Source organism: Brassica oleracea, chromosome C2 (assembly GCF_000695525.1).
Source record: "Brassica oleracea var. oleracea cultivar TO1000 chromosome C2, BOL, whole genome shotgun sequence".
In the NCBI taxonomy this organism is placed as follows: domain Eukaryota; kingdom Viridiplantae; phylum Streptophyta; class Magnoliopsida; order Brassicales; family Brassicaceae; genus Brassica; species Brassica oleracea.
This window is the reverse complement of record NC_027749.1, coordinates 4084144-4106948: the sequence shown is the minus strand read 5'-3', so window position 1 is coordinate 4106948 and position 22805 is coordinate 4084144. Positions and strand designations below refer to the sequence as shown.

Here is a 22805-nt window from a genome sequence, read left to right as displayed (position 1 = left end):
TCTAGCCTTTTCTGTTGACATAAGGTTCCATCGCTTTCTCCATTTCACTCCATGATTGGTTGTTTATCCTCAGCAATTGTAGCTTTCTGATATTCTTTGGCCATTTTGATCTTGCTGTTTAAAACTGGCCACGATATTTGTTAGCGCTTTGTATGAACTCATTGTTAATAGACAGAGCTTACCTTACAGGCCATCATGCTTGGAAGAAGGAGCGACCTCTGGTGCACTATCAGAGCAACTTTGGCGAAGGGCAACTGCTTCTGGCGCCTTCACAGTTTTTGAGAAGAGAGCTTTTGGGATTGCAGATGACATGTATTGCTTATACTTTCTATGTAGTTCATTTTCTAAGTTGCGAGTGTTACTTGATAATCACATAACACATTTTTATTGTTTACAGATATGAAGCCGGTCTTCTCTTTGCATACTTGGCCTTTGTTCCGTTCTGTGAAGCAGGCGTAATGGATTCTCTTTCTCTTCAGGTGAGATTACCCATATGACTGGATACCAATTTTAAACAGCTTTCTATTTATATATTAGCTCGCCTCTTTTGGCGTCTAACGTATCTCCGCATAGTGTTTGGTTAACCGTAGCTTAATATGATGAACTGCAGAGACTACTGGAAAACACATTCCGGCTGGATATTGATGCAGTAAGAGAGTAAGCCTCTTTGATAACAGTAATTTAGTTAAAGAGCTGTTGTATTTTCAATTCATCGATTCTTCTCCAAGTGTCTGTGTTAGTAGGTATAGCCTGTGTTTCAAAAATCTCACTAAACTTCTTATACAGGTACTGTTTAGCTGATGAACGCCTGGAAGAAGCTGTTAAGTTTCTGGATTTTGGTGATAGAGCTGGTTGGGAATTACTCCAGGTATTTGGTCAATGTTTCTCTCTGTAGGCTGAGAATCAAAAATAAGCAAATGTTTCATATTTCAGAAACGAGACTAAACTCTCGTGTGTGTGTGTTTTGGTAGGCAATGTTGAACGCTGACCACAGGAAACGGCCAATGGCGGAAGCTGTTCTTAGTCACAGATTCTTGAACGGCATTGTTAAATGATAGGAGAGAGATTTGTATTTAAGTAGTTATCATACGATTATCAATTATTGGTTCATTTTCTGCAAATATATCTTCGGTTCTTTTATATCATTGATCAGTTTTTTATTTGTTTAATGCCTTGGTCGCATAGTTTTACAGACAAAACATGAATCATTCTTTGTATGAGAAATTAAAAAAGAGTAGAGGTTCCGCGGCATTTCTTCAAACAAGCTACGAAGCAATCTCCGTCAGAGCCGCATTTGAGGCTACATTGTTGGTAGCAGTGAGCAATGTCTTGTGGTGGCGTTACAGATTCCTCCCTTTTGTATCATCGCAAATTAAGACAATATACATATATCAATACTTCTAATAAGAAAACAATTTTAAAAGAACGCTTTGACATAGAGGCAATACATACCCTGCGAGAGACGGTGGTGTGGGAACTCCATTACATGGTTTTAGACCACAGTTCATTATCACCAATACCATCAGCACCATCATCATCATACACATTTTTCCTGCCATTTTTCTTTGCAACTTTTTTTTTATCTTAACAGATATAAACTCAAAGGAAAAAGAAGTTCTCACAAAGCAAGATTGTTGTTTGTTGGTTGATTTTGTTTAACATATATATATAATGGATGAAAGCATGTATATTAATTTGGTCAAAAAAAAGTATCTATACTATTAAAAAGAAAATATTTTTAAAAAATCTACCTATATATACTATTAAAAGGAAATATTCTTAAAAAAATCTACCTATAAGGTTATTGGACTATTTTATTACACTGGACTATTTTTTTAGTCTCACCTTACATTTCTGTAACTATACAATAATCAATTACCTTATATTTTTCTAACTACAAAATAATCAATTGCTCTTATTTACTATCCAATTTACTATGATACACCAAAGATTTATACATAACTCCATTATATTAAAACATCATTTTATCAAAACGTGTCTCATGGATCCATAACCAAAACGTGACTGATAAATTTAAATACCAAAATTATATTATTCCTTGGTGCCACCAACTTTGCAACATTTCACACTATCATTTTTTTGACCAAAGACTTCACTCTATCATTTTTTTGGTTGATCGAAATGTGTTTTTAAAAATGAATATGTTGACCTTTCTGAAATATCTATCTACAAAGCTTATACGACATAGCTTCTCCTTGACTAACACTTCTAATAATTTTGAGTTGATTTTAAAAGAAGTTATTTTGCATACTTTAGTTTAACAATATATTCTAAATATATTGTTAGAGGTTATTTTGCGTACTTCAGTTTAACAATATATTCTAAATATATTGTTAGGATATTTTTTTATAAGAATATATTATTGATGTGATTTTGAAAATTTATCTTATTAAAAGAAAACCTTTTAAAAAATCTATTTAAAAAAGGTTGTTGCATCTACACATAACTCTTTTTTTTGCCGTACCATTAACTACTATGACTATAAATAATTTAAATATTTTAAATAAATCCAATTCTTATTTCTCATTCTGTGTGATACACTTCTCTAATTATTTTTCTTCTTATCATCCGATGTTATTGTTGTTATTCAATAACGTTATATACATCATATTATGCTCAAAGATGGATATATAATATTTAGATATCAATTATTAAAATGAAAGCATATATCATACAACATATTATACCATGTCATCTAACATTATATAATTCTAAATATTTACAAAATCAAATTTGATAAAAAACACTTTAGCAAATCATTTGTTAAAACAAAATTATATATATTTACGTTAAATTAAGTTTTATAAAAAATATCTATAATAAAAAAATTTATTCAATATAAGTTTAAAAACTATTAAAAACTCCTGCAAATATATACTATTTAAATTAGCTTAAAATCTGCCAAATAAGTCTTAAGTCTCGCTAATTGAAAAACATAAATAAGGGAGAGTGGGCATAGGCATTCAGGTCTTCAGATCGGATTAAAGTCGGGGTTTTTCAGGTCGGGTCTTTTGAGTCCTAAATATTTGAACTCAACTAGATATCTGAAAGTTTTCTACCTGAGTTCGGGTCAGCTCCTTCCAAGGCTGGGTTGGTTTGGATCCATAATGCATTTAATTTTTGGATATGTATCAGGTCCGATTCGGTTCGGGTATTTAAGACCCAAAAAACTCAAAGTACCCGAAAATCCCAAAAAATACCCAAAACCCGAAAATGTCAAAAATATCCAAAACAAATTTCCTATAATATTCAAATACCCAAAAATATCAGAAATTTTATCCGAAAACTTGAGAAACCAAAAAATACCCATAGTGTAATCCAGATACCCAAAAAATATATTTTAAGAAATTTGAAAATTTACCTTAAATCTGAAATTATAACCAAAAACCAGAATCTGAAACTTAAGAGAATATCGTAATATCGAAAACATATTTGAAATACCCAAAATACCTAATATGCACAAAACATTTCGGGTACTTAAAGTATCCGATCAGGTCTCCAGTAGGATGTGGACTTGAACCAAGACCGCAGATCCAATAAATACCCAACATGTACTTTTTTCTATGGATCCGAATCAAACCTGTATTTTCTGGTTGGTTTTTTGATCCAGATAAATGTCCAGACTTAAGAGAGAGTTGCGTAAAAATTTACATATAAAATTTTAAATAATCTAATCATAAATTACATAGTTTAAAACAAACTCTCTATTTTGATATAATACAATTTTGTAACAATACTCTTTAAAATTAATTCATATCAAACTTTGTTTACAATTCACAAGAAAACTCGCGTTTTCGAAACGCGGATCAAAATCTAGTGTATATTAATTTAAGCATTACTTCATTTCCATTCTTTGTGTTGTTTTTTTTTCCACTAACGAGCATTATTATAGTTTGACTTAGAAACCTTTTCTGCGTTGCAATTTCTTTGACTTAAACCTTTAATTTGTTAATACAATAAAGTACTTGCAATTTACTTGACTTAATCTTCTTATGAATACAATAAAAAAAAAGTGGATAACTCAATCCCAATCGATCGGCTCAACAATATACACATAACAAAAACAGTTACGGTCAATGTTCAATATATATTTGAAACATCTGCGTTTTTATTTGATTGATCGCTTGATTATATATTTACATATGGTCGCATAACTTTACCGAGAATAACCGTGGGATGGAGAAAACTGATGATATGGTCGTATAATTTAATGTATTCTCCATTTCGGGTTTGAGTCGACCAATTATATCTAACCAAAACTTTTGACTCGTATTCCATTAACTATTTTTGGAGATTAAAGAAGTCGAACCCCTCATAATACATTAATATGAAACCTTATTGTGTGTGTGAAAAAACATGTAGCAGATAGAAGTGAAAAATTTGCGTGGGAACTAAAAGAGAGTAGCAGGCGTGGGGCAAGTCTTCAAACAACGTTCCATACGAGCTGAGTCAAGGCCCCATTTGTTGCTACAATCTCTGTAGCACGTATCGCTTTTACCTTGTTCTGGGGCCATCACTGCTTCATCCCTTTATTATGTATCAAATATTATTATTTAATACAGTTTTAATCGAGAAAAAAAAGTTATAAAAGAAGAGATATGAAGTACGTACACTAGAAGAGACGGTGGTGTTAAATGGCACTCTATTTCACACTTCAACTGACATGTGTAATCATCTATGCGGCACTTCTCTAAGCAATTTTTGAAACACACTCGGTGGTCTTCTTTTGTCTCACTAGCACTATCCATTCATTACATCAATGTTAATATTCAATATAACGTTTAAATAAAAAAAAAAAGTTATAAAAGAAGAGATATGAAGCACGTACACTAGAAGAGACGGTGGTGTTAAATGGCACGCTATTTCACACTTCAACTGACATGTGTAATCATCTATGCGGCACTTCTCTAAGCAATTTTTGAAACACACTCGGTGGTCTTCTTTTGTCTCACTAGCACTATCCATTCATTACATCAATGTTAATATTCAATATAACGTTTTAATCAAAAAAAAAAAGTTATAAAAGAAGAGATATGAAGTACGTACACTAGAAGAGACGGTGGTGTTAAATGGCACTCTATTTCACACTTCAACTGACATGTGTAATCATCTAAGCGGCACTTCTCTAGGCAGTTTTTGAAACACACACGGTGGTCTTTAGTATCCATTCCATTACCACACTCGATTGTTACCAAAATCATCATCACAACCATTGCAATACGCATAGTTTGAGCCATTTCTTCACAGTTTTTTTTTTGGATTCTACTGATATAAAACTCAAAGAGTAAGAGATTTGATGTTTATTATGTTGTTTGATTTGACTTGTGTGAGTATATATATGGGATGGATGAAATATTATGTATAGAATGCTTCCTTATTTCTTGCCTTTTGTTTCACCCCATTAATTGAGTAGAGGATTTCATGAGATATCAAATCTCCAATCAATCAATCAAAGATAATCACACTTAACAGGATGAATCATGTCTTAATAAAATGGAAATCATATCCTTAGTAAATCTTGATTCTCATTGATTATGACTGTTATTCTCTTAAATGTGTTGTGATTTGCAATCTCGTTAACCTATTCTTTCTTCTTATGCTATATAAGCTTACTGCAAGCAAATTCTCAGTAAAAGAACAATTACAGTAAGAAATTGGGTCCTAAGAAATTCCACAAATTTTTAGATGGACGATTATGAACTTACGATGCTTCCCTTTTTTCGTGGGCCATTTTACTGTTAATGGGCTTATTAGCTTTTTGTTTTGGGCAACAGTGGGCTTATTAGCTCTTTGTAGCGAAAGTATTCACGTCGCACAAAAAAAAAAATATTAACCAAAACGCAAACGCAGACGCGAAAAAGCTAACGACCTATTGAAAAAAAACGACGAGATATAAAAGCGGGAGGCTTAAACCCTAATTCTTTCTCCGACGTTTCTCTTCACCGGACGGGAAAGAGCGAGTGAGAGAGAGAGATAGAGATGGCTCCTCAGTCGCTGAAGAAGAACTATCGTTGCTCTCGATCTCTAAAGCAGTTCTACAGCGGAGGCCCTTTCATCGTTTCCTCTGACGGCTCTTTCATCGTCTGCGCATGTGGCGACGCCATCAACATCGTCGAGGCGTCGGACTCGTCGGTGAAATCGACAATCGAAGGCGAGTCGGATTCGCTCACTGCTCTGGCTCTTAGTCCTGACGATAAGCTACTCTTCTCCGCTGGACATAGTAGACAGATTCGAGTTTGGGATTTGGAGACCTTGAAATGCATTCGCTCTTGGAAGGTAACATTGAAGATCAAAATTATCTAGAAAGGAATGTACTTTTGGCAAATTTGATATCTAAATGTTAATACTAGGCCTTGGGCATTTCGGGCATGGGTTGGTATTGGATCGGGTTTTGGGTAGTTCCGATAGGGGATAGAGGATACATTTACTACCTATTTTAGGTTCAGTTCGGATAGTAAAACTGGAAATAGAAAATACCCGTCGGTTCTCATTTATTCCGGTTCGGGTTTAGATAGTTTGGGTAATTCAGATTAAATATCGGTTATTTGGGGGTAAAATATTAAATAATTAGGATGATTTAGATAAGAATTTCGGATATTTCAGATTACTTTAGATATCTAGGATAAAACTATCCGGATAGTTTTGGATACTTTCGGTTAATTTAGATACTTTATAATAATTTAGTTATCCTCAACTATTTTCAGATACTTTTAACAGATCTTTAAATTAATAATATATTTAGTTATATTATATGTATATATAATTAATATTTTTATATATTCGGGTACCAGTTCGGTTTTTGGTTCGGTTCCGGTTCGGTTTGGTTATTTCAGATATAGAAATATAGGAACCGTTCAAGTGGGTTTTGGTCTAGTTTCGGGCATTTCGGTTTGGTTCCGGTTTTTTTGTCCAGGCCTAGTTAATACTGTGTTTGTTTATTTGATGTTTTTATTGCTAATTTGGGCAGGGACATGAGGGGCCTGTGATGGGCATGGCTTGCCACGCGTCTGGTGGATTGTTAGCGACAGCTGGAGCTGATAGGAAAGTCCTTGTTTGGGATGTTGATGGTGGTTTCTGCACTCATTACTTCAAAGGTCATAAAGGAGTTGTTTTGAGTGTCTTGTTCCATCCTGATGCTAACAAAAACATCGTATGTACTACCAATTCTATCTATGGTTTAATTGATCTGGAAGTAAAATTTCTGCTATAAAGGGAGAATTTTTTTAACGTTTGGGTGTAGCTTATATCGGGAAGTGATGATGCAACAGTTCGTGTGTGGGATCTTATGGCAAAGAATACTGAGAAGAAGTGTCTTGCCATTTTGGATAAGCACTTTTCAGCTGTGAGTTCGATTGCTCCATCAGAGGATGGGTTGACTTTACTCACTGCTGGAAGAGATAAAGTAAGTTCCCAGCAAGCTCTCTCTCTACCTTTTATTTAGTTGCACACTTCAGGAGTAGGATTGTTTTCTCTTGGTGTTTTTAGTAAGTGGTAGGAGGCGTTTAAGTATGCTGTACGCCTCTGTTTCTAAAGTTTAATTTATTGGTTAATCGCAGGTTGTGAATGTGTGGGACCTTCATGACTATAGCTGCAAGACTACAGTTGCAACGTATGAGGTACTAGAAGCTGTGACAACAGTTTCTTCTGGGTCGCCTTTCGCTTCTTTTATAGCGTCTCTTGATCAGCAGAGTAAGAAGAAGAAAACTTTTTCTCAAGAAACGCATTTTATTACTCTTGGGGAACGTGGTGTAGTGCGAATTTGGAAGTCTGAAGGGTAAGCCATTATATCCTTCGCTGATTAGTTTTTTTTTTTGGTGTGAAATCATATAAACCATTCTAGCGTAAGAAAACTGGATTGAAATCTTTAGCTGTTTACTTTGACAGTTCAGTTTGCCTCTACGAGCAGAAGTCGTCGGATATTACTGTCAGCTCGGATGATGAGGAATCTAAAAGAGGGTTCACTGCAGCTGCTATGCTGCCTTCTAATGGTGGACTGCTTTGTGTGACTGCTGATCAGCAGTTTTTTATCTACTCCGTCGTGGAAAATGTAGAAGAACCAGAGTTAGTGCTAAGAAAGAGGCTTGTTGGATATAATGAGGAAATTTCTGATATGAAGTTCCTAGGTGATGAAGAACAGTTTCTCGCAGTAGCTACGAATCTCGAGGAGGTAATTGAGCATTTTGTTGACTAAGTCATTATCCTGTGAGTATGATCAAGTCTAAGATTTGATACTTTCATGGACTGAGATTTGCAAATCTATATGTAGGTTCGTGTTTATGATGTTGCAACAATGTCATGTTCCTACGTATTAGCTGGCCATAAAGAAGTTGTTCTGTCCCTTGACACATGCGTATCTAGTTCTGGGAATGTTCTAGTCGTGACTGGAAGCAAAGACAAAACTGTAAGTCCATCTACTTACCTTGTTGTTCTTCATAATTCATGTTCATCTTGAGCCGTCTTCATTGGGTTAGCTGTCAATCGACAAACAAAAGCTAGATAACTAGGGGTGGATTTTTTTGTCTCCGATTTTACAGGGTTATTAGCTTATGTCAATGTTTTTGATCATGCACATCATTCTCCCAAACATATCCTACGAAACCACTTTTTCGATTAGAGTGATCTGCGGAGTGGATTAACTTATATTTTGTTACTTTACAATTACAGGTAAGGCTATGGAATGCAACAAGCCAATCTTGCATTGGAGTTGGTACAGGTCATAATGGCGATATCTTAGCGGTTGCTTTTGCGAAGAAGTCTTTCAGTTTCTTTGTTAGCGGCAGTGGGTATGTGCTAAATAAATAATTTCGTATTCTTTGCATTTTGTTCTAAGTTAATCTCATGTCTTGCATTCTACTGGATTAGTGATCGTACACTGAAGGTGTGGAGCCTTGATGGTATCTCGGAGGACTCGGAAGAGCCCATTAATCTGAAAACTAGAAGTGTTGTCGCTGCCCATGATAAAGACATCAATTCCGTGGCTGTTGCTCGTAATGATAGCTTGGTCTGCACTGGCTCTGAGGTAACTAGATATGATGAGCGAACCTAATCTGATTAATTGTGATTATCTCACTCGGTATAACATTTTACAAATACAAAGACTTGTATTTATCTCTCTCTCCTATTGAAGAAGATGCACTGGGCTCTGAGAAGACATGCTCGAGGCTCTTATTTGACGTATTTGGGTCTGTCTTGCAGGATCGGACAGCTAGCATATGGAGGTTACCAGACTTGGTGCATGTTGTTACACTTAAAGGACATAAGAGGCGGATTTTTTCTGTTGAGTTCTCACCTGTTGATCAGTGCGTAATGACAGCATCAGGTGATAAAACAGTAAAAATTTGGGCTATATCTGACGGTTCATGCCTCAAAACATTCGAAGGTCACACCTCAAGTGTCCTTAGGGCCTCATTCATAACTGATGGCACCCAATTTGTATCCTGTGGTAAGTTTCACTAGCTTGGTGTCATACTTTTTTAATCTTAACATTCTAACAATGTACTTATAGGTGCCGATGGTTTATTGAAACTTTGGAATGTGAACACTAGCGAATGCATTGCCACATATGACCAACACGAGGACAAGGTACCCATAAAAGACTTGTTTTTTTTGTATTATCCATATCTTCGTCTGCCTTTGATGCTATTAGTTATAGAATTATGAACTACTGCCTCACTATATTTGTAAAAGAAGTGTTAATTTTCAGCATTTTGATGGAACATGTTCGTACCCATCACTTGCACACAGACCTCGTGCTATTCTATACTCAGACAAATCGCACTTTAAAATTTTACAGGTATGGGCTTTAGCTGTTGGAAAGAAAACAGAAATGGTTGCAACTGGTGGAGGCGATGCAGTAATTAATATATGGCATGATTCCACCGCTTCTGATAAAGAAGATGAATTCCGGAAAGAGGTTTTCCAATTTCACTTTAACTAAAAACTCTGGTTCCCATGGAGCTTTCATGTGTCCTCGATCTTTAGTCTGACCATCATCTTGAACCTCTTCAGGAAGAAACAATCTTGAGAGGTCAAGAGCTGGAAAACGCAGTGTTAGATGCTGAATACACTAAAGCCATAAGATTAGCATTTGAGCTTCGTAGGCCTCACAAAGTTTACGAACTCTTTGCTGGCCTCTGCAAGTAAAGCCATCCAGAAACACATAGCGTTTACTCTTTCTCGATATCAAGTCTATTCCTTCTTCTTAACTGCATTTTGGTGTAAACAGGAAAAGAGAATCAGACGACCAGATTGTGAAAGCTCTTCAAGGACTTGAAAAAGAAGAGTTCCGTTTACCTTTTGAATATCTCAGAGAATGGAACACAAAACCAAACCGATGCCACATTGCTCAGTTTGTTCTTTACCAAACCTTCAACGTACTTCCTCCCACAGAAATAGTTCAGGTTTGGCTTACATGACAAAAGTCAGTGATCAATATCGGTTTCGTTTGCTTGATCTTGGGGTTTTTCTTTGGACAGGTTAAAGGAATTGGAGAACTCCTGGAAGGTCTAATCCCATATTCTCAGAGACATTTCAATAGGATGGACAGATTTGTAAGAAGCAGTTTCTTGTTAGACTACACACTCGGTGAGATGTCGGTGATTGATCCAGAGACTGAGACAGAGTATCCTAAAGACAAGAAGATCAAAGAAGAGAGCAATGCTTCTGTGTCTGCAATGGAACAAGAGTCAGAAGCAGACCAAAAGACGCCTTCCAGGAAACGAAAGTCTCAGAAATCAAAAGATAGATCGAGCAAGAAGAGACTCGTTGCCGAAGCTCAGGGAAATATAATCGCAGTTTGAGTCTTGATACACTGCTTCAGTAGCAGGCAGCAATGACATGGTTATCGTATTTTTGATGAAATTTAATATGCGGCGGAGTCCTAATTTTTTGGCAATTCTCGTTTTTTTGTGTGTAATTGTAAGTGCTGTTGTTTCTCTCAACTTACAAGACTTGGATTTAAAAGAGTGAGTTTTTTCCTCAAAGAGTTACCCCATTAATTTTCAGTAAACTTGTTTTCAATAACTTCTCCCCAATAAGATGAACAAACACAGACCAAAAACATCATTGTTCCAGACGGTTTAACAAGTGGGTTGTAAATTGTAACCCATGATCCATCTAGTCTAATAAATAAATGTTTTAATGGTTGGATCTAGTCTAATAAATAAACGTTTTAATGGTTGATTTTTTTTTTTGGCAACTACCATATGTTTAAACCAAGTTTTGATGATATTTTCAACTTTCTGGAGTACGCATATTGTTTAATTGGATGTTCCTTGACATTTTCTTGCTGGGTTTTGAGATATCGGAAGCTATGCCACAACCGAGACTGAAAGCTTGGCCGGGGGATGACACGCATGACCACGAAATCGGCATATACAAAATTAGTGAACCTTTCATCGTTTAGGGTACGACAATAATTTTTCTGCAGGTTCATCTACATAAACTTTTCATCCTTTAGTGAACCTTTTACGATGTTCTCGCAATCCAAACAGTTCACCGGATCATCTAGTCGATGGGAACAACGGATGGTATGTAGAAATCAAGAAATCATATCTCCTCTATCCAAAGAATGGGAAAGCCTTCCTATGATAAGAGTTATGGGAGCACAGTTTGCAACTAGATAAGTTCAAAATAGGTTTAGAATAGAACAAAGCTTTAGCTAAATTAAGTGCTAAAATCACATTTCATTGTACAAAATGTTTTTTTATTTGAATAAATTTAATATTTTTATCGGTAAAAATATTATACATAAAAACTATATCCGATGATGTCTGATTTACATAAGAAAACACTACGCCTTTGATTCTAGTCTTCTCTGCTAATGAATGTACAAACATTTATGCTCTTGAGAATCTGGATGAAGCTCACATTCTTAAAATGATTCAGGGGAAGGCGAAATGCATTATTTCTACTAGATTCAATTTATAATGGTTGATTTATAAATCAATTCTTTCCCTACTAGATTCCATTTATAAGCAAACCCAAAACAAACATGTAAAATGTTTTAAGAAGAAAAGCTACGTTCATTGAGGTGATTAGATAAAAGTAAGACAAGATGTATTCGTTGTAGGTGCACCCAAAAAAAATGTATTCATTGTAATATTTTTTTGGGTCAAAATATTCGTTGTAGTATTATAAGGTGCTTGGATAAAGACGATGTGAACTAACACTTCTCTTTCTAATATTGTAAAACATTAAAATCAGCATAAGTTCTCATATCAAATTTTTGATCTTCTAAATACGTAGGATCCAACTTTCCTTGTTCGGTCTGGAATATCAGCTAGTTCGAACTTCGAAGAGATCTTGTTGTATCACTTAAAATTCAATCATGCTACAATCTAAATGACAAACACAAATCAGATTGTAAAGTAGAAACTTACATCTAACATGGCAAAAAAAAAATTCTTCATTGGTCTATAACACGAGAATCTGACAGAGCTTACAACTTAAATAAAAAGGATATTTTCATTAATATTCTTAAAATGTGTATAAAGCTGATTCTTAAGATAAATTTTGAGAAATTCTCCAAGATAGATCTAAAAAATTTTCGTCACACATATAGACCTTAAAAATAAAAATAACCAAAATAGACTTAAATGTTTTATCAAAAGAAGTAAATATACGCTTATACTCCAAGGTTTAATTAATCTAGACATTGTAGTGGGGTTTAGGGTTTAGGGTTTGGAGTTTAGAGTTTAGAGTTAGGAGTGGGGTTTTGAGGATATAATTTCAAATTTTTAAAAATAAAAAAAAAATAAATTTTTAAAATAAAAAATGTTATTTTGGTCATTTTAGTTTTTGAGGTTTTGTGACAAAAACTTAAAAATGTTTATTTTAGAGAATTGTCCATAACTTTTTTTTCTCTAGAAATGTAAATAGATCAATCTGTAATAAACACTTCAAAAGTTTAAAGTTCATCCTAAGATCCAAGACAGCCTCTATTGCAAAAATATCGTTATATTCCTTCCAATATGTATCGAATTTAGATTTCATTTTAGAAATTATTGTTTATGATATCCTCAGTGATCTTATTCATTTCTAAGAAACATTGAATCTTCCAAATATGAGCTAAATATAAGTTTGAAATAGAATATATTTCTTCCTAACTTTTTTTTTTTTTTTTTTTTGGTAAACATGTTAAGATTGCATTACCATTTTAAAATTTGTGACAGAAGTTACAGAGAATCACTAGTAGCAGAAGACAAACACCAAAAGGAAACTATAACACAACAACAAATACAGTAAGGAAAACGCGAGATATGAGCTGAACCTAGAAGTAGAAGAGAGAACACACGGGAAGAGCTTGAAAGGGTTGCCAAGAGCGAGCAGCACGCAAGATCGAACTCCAAAGGAAGGCGCCAGTTAAAACATGAGTCACGAGCCGGTATAGTTGGCTTCCTCAGGCACTCGCCTCCAAAAAAATGGCCTTACCACAAAGGTCCTACCACCTGCAACTGCACAGATACCAACTAGAGCTTGGAATTCAGAGTAGACGACAATGGGGCTGTACCGAAACGGCGGAACCGACGAACCAGAGCCTGTCGAAGCACCGGTTACCAAGCACCGCAAAACAGCCACCTCTACTCCTCCTTCCTGAAACTCACAGGCACCTGAGAACTCTAAAAACCCCACAGACCCCCACTGGAACCACTAACACCCCAACTTCGAGCGCAAAACCACTCTTATTTGGATAGACCACTGGCTGATAACCCGCCACCACCACCAGACTATGTACGAAAAAAGGACGCTAACACCACAGGGCAAAGGATCCGCGGAACCACACCCTATCTGCAGAGGTGCTAGCAACACTCGCCCTCACCGGGACTGTAGTCCAAGGTCGACTACAACATACCTAAGCCAACAATAACCCGCACGAGCGACTGACCCTGAGAACCAGAGTCTGACCTTTATCCGCAAAGAGAAGCTCAAACAACCCGCTTCACCAAATCGCCACTTCTGATTTAGCCAAGAAGAAGAGCTCAGCCCTATCTCACGAGCTTGACAGAGACACCTTCTAGCCACAAGGAGCACTACACAAACCTGCAAGGAGAGCTGCCAGCAGAGAATCACCACCACGGTCTGAGAACTTGCCTGAGATTCAAAATCAACTCCTGATACAATAAACTCTCACTGGTAATGAGAAGAAGATAGATCTGAAGAGAAATCTCAAAAACGAGAACCCCCAAACCGAGAACGAGGGCACTTGTCATCAACAACCGCAAACTGACGCCGGAAGAAACGACTGAGGCCTGGAGCACCACCACCGGAGCAAAATCGACCACCATTGAAAGCAGATCTGGCCAGATCTAAGCGATGTCTCGAAGGAAACCCACGGAAGAGCCACCAAGCTCCACTCTCCCAGTCGCACCTCACCACCGCTCCAGAATCTTCACCACCGGGCAGCGACGCCGGAGAGGAGTGAGAGAGACCACAACGGAAAGTATATCGACGAAGCTAAGAAGAGGGAGAAAGAGACGAAACAGGGAAGGAGAAAGAAAGGATAGAGAAGGGAGAGAGACAGCCGGCGACGGAGGCAGCGAATCCGCCGGAGCCGCCACCAACTGAAGACGGCGCAAGCTGAAGCTGATTAGGGTTAAAGGTTCACGGGGTTAGAGAGGGAAGAGAGAGAAGAGAGACTTCTCTTCCTAACTTTATAACATATATATATATAATAATACTCTAAAAAGCTTCAAAATCTCGTAGACATTGTTTAATTCTTTTATATTCTCCATATGAAGAGCAACGTTTGTAGTTTTTATCGACTACTTGATACTTCAAAACCTTCTTAAGCATTAAATATGTCAAATTTATGTATTCTTAATATTTGGAGACAGCACCATTTCATCAACACTTTCTACACATTTTATGAATGTAACTCTTCTAGATGTTACACCTTTAACATACTCTGAGCGATGTGGACACATCAAAATATCACATTTAATTTTTAGCTGATGTGAACACATAGAAATTGTCCATATGGTACTATTTTAAAACTTAATACTTATATTAGTACATAAACTATTATCCCTAAACTGGAAAACACTGTTTCCCAAGTTTGACAATAAAAATTTTCTTCACCTTTTTGTTGTTTCTTTGTCTCATGTAAGCGTACACACGTCATGGGAACAAAGCTTATTAACTACTTAAAATAACCTAATTAAAATATTCCTCCTCGTATAATTATAACTAGGTTAGGTTAAGATCCGCGTCTTGCGCGGGATCAACATTATATATATATATTATTTTATGTATTAAATATTTTTACATATTATGAAATAATAAATATATATTAAATAATTAAAAGCCAGTAACTATTAAATATATAATTAAAACTGGTGCACACATATAAATAAATTTTATTAATCCAAAAAATATTTTTTTTATATTTGATAGGATATGTAATTAAATTTAAATGATACTAACATAGATAATATATTTTAGTATATTTCTAATATTAATGTCTATTAAATGATGATTTCTACTCATATAGTTTTTTTTGATCATTTGTATCTTTTATAGAAAAAAATTTAAATTATTGATAACAAAATTTTTATTGTAGGATTAATAGTAATTTTGTAAAAATTCAAAATATAACATGTACATAAAAATCTAAATTTTTATTATATGGTTATTGTGGTTGTTTAATTTATTTAATAGTATAAAATTAAACAAATATAATAGAAGATACACTATTTTTTTATCAAATCTTTATTATTCAAAATCATTAATTGTCATATATACTTTAGCTACATTAGGCAATTCCGTAAATTTTATTTAAGGAAATAATAAAGTACATTAATGATGAATTTATTGTTAGTTTAATAAAAAACTTATTATCTAATTTGATGGACCAACATATTTCTCTAATGATTTTAAGAATCATCCAAGTGATGACATGTGAATACAAAAAAAGTTGTAATGGTTCTCAAATAATATACAGGGGATTTGTGTAATACACGTCATGCATCACATAAAACATAGCATATGTTATGATTCACGAGGTTTTCACTTCTTCCTCAACGTTCTCATTTATTATTCCCTTTACTCACTTATACTCATCATATGCAAGTTTGTAAGTGATACATTTGAGACATTTCCCATGGACATATTATTATACTATATATACATTTGGTTCTTCTAATTGATCACGTACGTATAATATATTATTATAAATCTTATGGACATAAATAGAGATACATTAGTGGGGTCTTATCTTGTCTTTCGATTGATACTCGACAGGTTTTGGAACAAATTCATGAAGTTGGAACACAACCGGATTCAATCTTAACATCTTACTGGTATATCTCATCATTTTGAAAAATATAGTATAAGGTTAGAAAACAACGTCATGATATTATATTATAATAGAAAATATATGCAAAAACCACTCATCATATACAAGTACGAATTAACATATATTAGAATTCTTCGTCAACATTAATGGGTGGCTCTCAACGACGATCGCCACTAAACTCTTTAAAATTACCTCTGTTACAATAAACCAAGACCTTGTCTACAGTTTGTTTATTATATATATATATATATATATATATATATATATATAACCATTAGAAGAATGAAGCAAATGTTATAATTCAAAATATTCCAATCACAGTATCATATAGCATCTTTAGTTTATAAATGTCTTTAATTACTATTGACTATATTACCGATGAAATATATATGATGAAAGCGTGTTTCATATCAATATTCTAAGCTAATAAAGGTGCATACGTACTATTTATTATTTACAGTATATATAATAGGAGTTTTTTCTAGCTATATACGTCCTGATTCACTTAAGAATGTAATGACAAAAAAAGAAAGAATATAATGACGTATGGACATTCCTCTCGAATGTGTGCCATGATTCCTCCTAACCAATATGATACAGAATCAAATAAACAGCAAATCCCACTTTCCAATTTCATTGGAAGCCAAGGAATAGACTCAACACAAAACCCAGCGTATCAAATTGTAATTAATAAAATTTAGAATCCTTCATTGTACAGTGTATCCTCTCTCTTTTTTTTGTGTGTAAATGAAATAGTGTATCCTCCTCTACTACAAATAATAGCACCATTCCCTCTCTTTCTCTAACACATTTAAGAAACAATAACTAATAGTAGAACAATGTCGGGAACGAAGGTCTGTATTGCGTGTGTTGAGGAAAACAAACTGTGTGAATGTCACCACGAAAACCCGGTTAAAGAGTTGGGTTTGAGTCATGAGGCGTCTGAGAATAGTTCTGTTCTTCATTCGGTTATCAACATGGTTGGTATGCTCATTGGTACGTACGTAGTTTAACATTATATGGTATGAACGAATATTTAACCATAGATATATAGTCTAAATGGTTTGAACATAAAAAAGAAAGATAAATAGTCTAAAATTTTGTTTTAAACACAATACTAAAATATGAAAACATAATTATTTTTTTAGCCAAAGTGAGATAGTTAAGTAAATACAAAGTTTCCACAATATATTAAGCCAGCAACTCTGACGTCATCTTTTCCTGTGACACAGGACTAGGCCAACTATCAATGCCATACGCCGTGGAAAGTGGCGGTTGGATCTCAATCTTCCTCCTAATATCCCTCGGAGTTCTCACCACTTACACCTCCCACATCCTCGGAAACTGTCTCCGCCGCAACCCCAAGTCCAAATCCTACTCCGACATCGGCTACTCCGCCTTCGGCCGCCACGGCCACCTCCTCGCCTCACTCTTCATCTACCTCGAAATCTTCATGGCTTTAGTCTCTTACACCATCTCCCTCCACGACAACATCGCTGCAGCTTTTCCCGCCACATTCACCAACCTCCACAACGGTTCTTTCCCCGCGGCGAAGCTGACGGCGGTGGCCGTGGCGATCGCTTTGCCGAGTCTGTGGATAAGGAATTTGTCCTCGATCTCGTTTCTTTCTTCCGGTGGGATTCTTATGTCAGCGGTTATATTTATGTCGGTGGTTTACACGGCCGTGTTTGGAGGCGTTCTTGACGATGGGAGGATTCCGGTGCTCCGGTTAAGGAATATTCCGACGGTTTCGGGAGTTTATTTGTTCGGGTTCGGTGGACACATCGTATTTCCTAATCTGTATACTTCCATGAAAGATCCCTCCAAATTTACAAAGGTACGTTAGCATATTTTCATATAAACAAGTATGGAAGAAAAAGAAAAAAAAAAACATGCATGAAAGAACTTGGGAAAAGAAGAGATAACGGGTTCGATTCTTGACTTTGCAACCTTTAATGTTCAAAAAATGAACTTGGTAAACCATAAATTCGCTGATCCTAGATTCAAGTATTACTACCTATTAAAATACATGAACTAATATTATTTGCACTTTTTCATGGAATATTGTTTGCATGTTAAGATCATCAGGGCATTTCTTACAAGTTTTTTTAGGATAAAAATGAAAAGTAATTAAAATAGATTCTGAGAAACTCTCTGATGGTTAACGATGTTCTAATAATGTGTTGTTACGCAGGTATCGATCGTAAGCTTTGCTACGGTGACGGCTCTGTACACGGCATTAGCAATCACAGGAGCGAAGATGTTCGGACCAAACATAAATCCCCAAGTTACCCTCAGTCTTCCAAAACACCTACTTGTAACCAAGATCGCTCTTTGGGCCACTGTACTTACCCCAATGACCAAATACGCTCTAGAGTTCGCTCCTTTAGCCATCCAGCTTGAACGCAGCCTTCCTTTGACCATGTCCGATCGCACCAAGCTCGTGACTCGTGGTCTTGTGGGATCCACTCTGCTACTAGTAATTCTCGCGTTGGCTTTAACCGTGCCTTATTTCGGTTATGTTTTGAGCCTCACGGGCTCCTTGGTTAGCGTCACCATCGCCGTTATATTACCATGTGCTTTCTACGTGAAGATATGCAGGGACGGGATGTCGAAGTTCACAAGAGCCGCGAATGTTGTGTTTGTTGTTTTTGGTTGCGTTCTTGGAGTTTTGGGATCGTTTGATTCGTCCAAGTTGCTTGTGAATAAGCTCGTTCGCGTTCATGGAAATTGAGTGGGGTTTAAAACGCGGTTTGTTGTTGCTGATAGTTTATAAAAAGCGGAATAAAAGATAAAGGCAAACCTTTACATAGAAAAGATCGAAAAACATTGTTGTTAAGAGCAAGATTAACCCTAAGAGCCCATTTGGGTATCTTAATATTTTTTTAGTAATTAATGGTAGTTAAGAATTTGTAGTTAAGATAGTCTTAGTTTACGAGGTCCAATGGTAAGCTCTTAATTTGAGGTTCTTAAAAAAAATTAATTAAACAAAATTTAATTAAGCATAAAATTTATTTATCAAATAAAACATATTAAAAGATAAAAATTTAAACATAGATTTTTTAAAAAAACATTACAACAAAGATTATTAAAATAAACGAGAATAATTTTAAAGAAACATTTGAGCTCAGTTGTTGTTTTCATCACGTTCAAATTTACGCCAGAGATGTTCAACCAAATCTCCTTTCAGTTGTTGATGCATTTGTCTATCACGAATTCTTGTTCGAACACCCATCATATTGGCGATATTTGTCGGGATATCTGTAGAATACGTTAGATCCACATGTGAACTTCCATTGTCTTCCCCTTGTTGGAACTCTAAAACATCATATTGAGTGTAGCCATCTCGTTCGTCTTCAACTATCATATTATGGAGTATGATACATGCTCTCATAATCTTCCCAATTTTGACTTTATCCCAAAAAAGTGCCGGATTTTTAACGATGGCAAAGCGAGCTTTTAAGACTCCAAAAGCTCGCTCGACATCTTTTCGGACAGCTTCTTGATGTTGAGCAAATAACACCGCTTTCGGCCCTTGTGGTATTGGAATAGATTGGATAAAAGTTGCCCATTTCGGATAAATACCATCGGTGAGATAGTAAGCCAAATGATATTCTCTTCCATTTACAGGAAAAGTGACTTGCGGAGCTTGACCATTAATTATATAATCAAAAACAGGTGAGCGATCAAGAACATTGATATCATTTAAGGTACCTGGAGGTCCAAAAAACGCATGCCATATCCATAGATCATATGAAGCAACTGCCTCTAAAACGATGGTGGGTTTTCCCGAACCACGTGAATATTGACATTTCCATGCGGTAGGACAATTCTTCCACTCCCAATGCATACAGTCGATGCTTCCTATCATCCCGGGAAATCCACGTTGCTCTCCAATAGCAAGTAGACGTTGAAGATCAGCCGGTGTTGGTCTTCTTAGGTACTCGTCGCCGAATAAATATATTATTCCTTCCACAAAATTTTCCAAACATGACCGAGTAGTAGTTTCACCAAGCCGAAGGTATTCGTCAACCGTATCAGCCGCGGTACCATATGCCAAGACACGGATAGCTGCTGTACACTTTTGAAGTGTAGAGAGACCAAGCCTACCAAGAACATCTGGTCGTTGTTGAAAGAATTGAACTTCATTGGAGAGTCGATCAACAATACGCATGAACAATGGCTTGTTCATTCTAAATCGTCTGCGGAATAGATTAGCAGGGTATGTTGGAGTTTCACTGAAATAATCATTCCACAAACGTACATGGCCATCTTCCCGTTTTCTTTCGATATAAACTCGTTTTTTCCTTCTTCTCCTTCTTTCTTCTTGATTATCATAATCAACGGTAAAATTCTCGGAAGCTTGCTCAAAATATTGATCAAAGTATTGATCAAAATATTGATCAAAGTATTGATCAAAATATTGATCAAAGTTTTCATCATCTGATCCATCAGAAGGGTAATGAGAAGCAGATGCCATAAATTGATTTTGATAATTTTGTGTTTTTGATCACGGAACGAGAATGAAAGGAGAGAGGAGATAGGATGAGAGGAGAAGGAGAATGAGAAGCAGATGAATTGCTCGAAATGTTTGCCAATTATTTGGTGCATACAAACTATAAATATAGAATGAAAAGAATCACATGTTTGGTAATAAACACCCGTGACACTACATTTACACGACAACCGTGACAAAACTACAAGCGTAGCACTTGGTAACAACCTCACAAAACTACAAAACAGAAGAGCAGCTGATTGACATGTTTAGTTTAATAACCACCCGTGACACTACCAAACAGAAGAGCACTTGTTAATAACCACCCGTGACATGAACTTCCTCACAAGACTACAAGTCTTTCTGACACTGAACTTCACCGAGACTTCATGACACTGAGCTTCCTCCACCGAGACTTCATGACACTGAGCATCTGCAAAACCAAGAGAAGAACATGAGACAGAGATACTTATATGATTACTAAGTAGATTTTTTTATATCAACCAATCACCAAGACAAGAATATGAGACAGCGAAGAAAAAAACAAGCATTTATATAATTAATAGCCAGTCACATTACAACCATAAGAAGAACATGAAAACAAGACACTGAAACTGAAACATGAGAACAAGACACTGAAACTAAAAACATTACAACAAGACACATAAACTGAAATTAGAACAAGAACTTAAAACATCGAATTTCCTTCTTAGTCTAGAGCTAATTTTAGAGCAACTCAGTAATCAGCCTCTTCTTCAGAGCCTCTTCATACTCAGCTAGCGGTTCAGTCTTTGCAAGTAATGACTGAAGTAGCTTCATCTTTGATAACTTCTCCTTCATAGCCAAATCCTGCATCCTAATGTTCCACATACCTTGATACTCAGATAGCCCCTTCCCGTCCTTCCCGTCTGATGCCAGCTTCTTCTTACCATGGCCCTTTGAAGCCTTAACACCCGGTGGACGAATGATTCCTTCCTCGTTTTCACCAGTGGTGGTTTCGGTTGCGTGAGAGGTTGAAGATTGTGCACTGTCATCACACTTCCTCCTTTTAGCACTACCTTCGGTTTTACTAGTAGAAAGCTCGCACCATTTCTGGTCATTACGCAGCTCCTTCCAAGCATGTTCGAGGATGAATTTTTTTTTGTGGTTGTTGTAGAAGATTTCGTGAGCAACCTTGAGAACATCATTCTCATTTTGACCGCTACTCTTCGCTCTACTTGCAGCTTCATACGCCCCACAAAACTTGTTGACAAGGTCGTTTATCTCCTGCCCTCTCTGCTTACAATGAGTAGACTCTCTCTGTTCACAAGCTGCCACCTTGGGACTTGCAGCAAAGTAGGCAGCTATTCTTTTCCAGAAATCACCAGCTCTTTGCTCATTCCCAACTACAGGGTCTTTACTTGTGTTTAACCAGGCGCTGATGAGGACAACATCATCAATAGGCGTCCATTTCCTCCTTTGAATACGCTCTACAGGAGTGTCTTGACTTGGGATTGAAGCTTCCGTGGGTTGAGTGAAAAACAGAGGGACTTGTGAGGAAGAGTCGAGGGCACTGTCTTGGTAATAACCAAAGACAGTGTGTTGCTGACTTTGAAGAAGGTCAACAAAGTTTGACATCGGATTATAAGAACTGGAATCCTTATCCGACCAAACAGGAGAGAAAGAAATGAAGACAAGAAGAAAAGAACTCGGTTTTTGACAGAAGGAAGAGAAGAAAAATGTGTTTTTGATAGAGTTAATACAAGAAGAATGTGTTTTATAGAAGAGAAGAATGAAAGGAGCATTGATCAAGGCATTCATAACACTCAACCAATTGGAGTTGACATCTAGCTAACACATCGACTTTTATCAAACATTTTTCAACTATTTATTACCTATCTTAACTTCAATCTAACACTAACCACTTCATTAATTACCGAGGCTTCAATTTACACCAGAACCACATTCAATTCATTTCACAGCCCAAACGAAATCACACAAGAATCACAATCTATT

The 22805-nt window shown here is 36.0% G+C and overlaps 5 protein-coding genes across 5 annotated transcripts in view; 3 read left to right on the top strand and 2 right to left on the bottom strand.

Moving 5' to 3' along the window:
• LOC106324785 overlaps positions 1-1160 on the top strand; it is a 3014-nt gene extending 1854 nt beyond the window's left edge. Inside the window, exons 7-11 of the mRNA XM_013762768.1 lie at positions 172-312; positions 398-479; positions 611-657; positions 787-868; positions 972-1160. Of these exons, the coding sequence (XP_013618222.1) occupies positions 172-312; positions 398-479; positions 611-657; positions 787-868; positions 972-1055 (436 nt within the window). The 3' untranslated portion in view covers positions 1056-1160. The remainder of the gene's footprint in view (positions 1-171; positions 313-397; positions 480-610; positions 658-786; positions 869-971) is intronic.
• A 3252-nt stretch (positions 1161-4412) lies between these two features.
• On the bottom strand, positions 4413-5258 carry LOC106323205. Its single transcript, XM_013761358.1, has 4 exons — positions 5068-5258; positions 4850-4978; positions 4633-4761; positions 4413-4548 (listed from the first exon to the last, which is right to left on the bottom strand). The coding sequence occupies exons 1-4, from the start codon at positions 5256-5258 to the stop codon at positions 4413-4415; spliced, it is 585 nt and encodes a 194-aa protein (XP_013616812.1).
• A 742-nt stretch (positions 5259-6000) lies between these two features.
• On the top strand, positions 6001-11003 carry LOC106321208 (transducin beta-like protein 3). The gene is made up of 14 exons (XM_013759525.1): positions 6001-6297; positions 6989-7171; positions 7262-7423; positions 7578-7795; positions 7906-8188; positions 8288-8422; positions 8686-8804; positions 8884-9040; positions 9217-9463; positions 9527-9603; positions 9815-9934; positions 10030-10160; positions 10247-10421; positions 10497-11003. The coding sequence occupies exons 1-14, from the start codon at positions 6001-6003 to the stop codon at positions 10818-10820; spliced, it is 2628 nt and encodes an 875-aa protein (XP_013614979.1). The 3' UTR covers positions 10821-11003.
• Positions 11004-17154: 6151 nt separating this feature from the next.
• LOC106323204 (vacuolar amino acid transporter 1) lies at positions 17155-19049 on the top strand. Its single transcript, XM_013761357.1, has 3 exons — positions 17155-17311; positions 17548-18152; positions 18510-19049. The coding sequence occupies exons 1-3, from the start codon at positions 17155-17157 to the stop codon at positions 19047-19049; spliced, it is 1302 nt and encodes a 433-aa protein (XP_013616811.1).
• A 2487-nt stretch (positions 19050-21536) lies between these two features.
• LOC106323203 (glutathione S-transferase T3-like) lies at positions 21537-22427 on the bottom strand. The gene has a single exon (XM_013761356.1). The coding sequence runs from the start codon at positions 22425-22427 to the stop codon at positions 21537-21539; it is 891 nt and encodes a 296-aa protein (XP_013616810.1).
• Between the last annotated feature and the right edge of the window lie 378 nt (positions 22428-22805).

Excerpts from the sequence above, each read along its gene's own strand:
- LOC106323204 (XM_013761357.1), top strand. The coding sequence starts at position 17,155 with ATGTCGGGAACGAAGGTCTGTATTGCGTGTGTTGAGGAAAACAAACTG. Across the intron at positions 17,312-17,547 it reads CATGGTTGGTATGCTCATTG|GACTAGGCCAACTATCAATG; the intron begins GTACGTACGTAG and ends CCTGTGACACAG. Across the intron at positions 18,153-18,509 it reads ATCCCTCCAAATTTACAAAG|GTATCGATCGTAAGCTTTGC; the intron begins GTACGTTAGCAT and ends GTTGTTACGCAG.
- LOC106323205 (XM_013761358.1), bottom strand. The coding sequence starts at position 5,258 with ATGGCTCAAACTATGCGTATTGCAATGGTTGTGATGATGATTTTGGTA. Across the intron at positions 4,762-4,849 it reads ACACCACCGTCTCTTCTAGT|TGCTAGTGAGACAAAAGAAG; the intron begins GTACGTGCTTCA and ends ATGAATGGATAG. Across the intron at positions 4,549-4,632 it reads ACACCACCGTCTCTTCTAGT|GGATGAAGCAGTGATGGCCC; the intron begins GTACGTACTTCA and ends TACATAATAAAG.
- LOC106321208 (XM_013759525.1), top strand. The coding sequence starts at position 6,001 with ATGGCTCCTCAGTCGCTGAAGAAGAACTATCGTTGCTCTCGATCTCTA. Across the intron at positions 6,298-6,988 it reads AATGCATTCGCTCTTGGAAG|GGACATGAGGGGCCTGTGAT; the intron begins GTAACATTGAAG and ends TAATTTGGGCAG. Across the intron at positions 10,422-10,496 it reads CTCCCACAGAAATAGTTCAG|GTTAAAGGAATTGGAGAACT; the intron begins GTTTGGCTTACA and ends TTCTTTGGACAG.
- LOC106323203 (XM_013761356.1), bottom strand. The coding sequence starts at position 22,427 with ATGTCAAACTTTGTTGACCTTCTTCAAAGTCAGCAACACACTGTCTTT.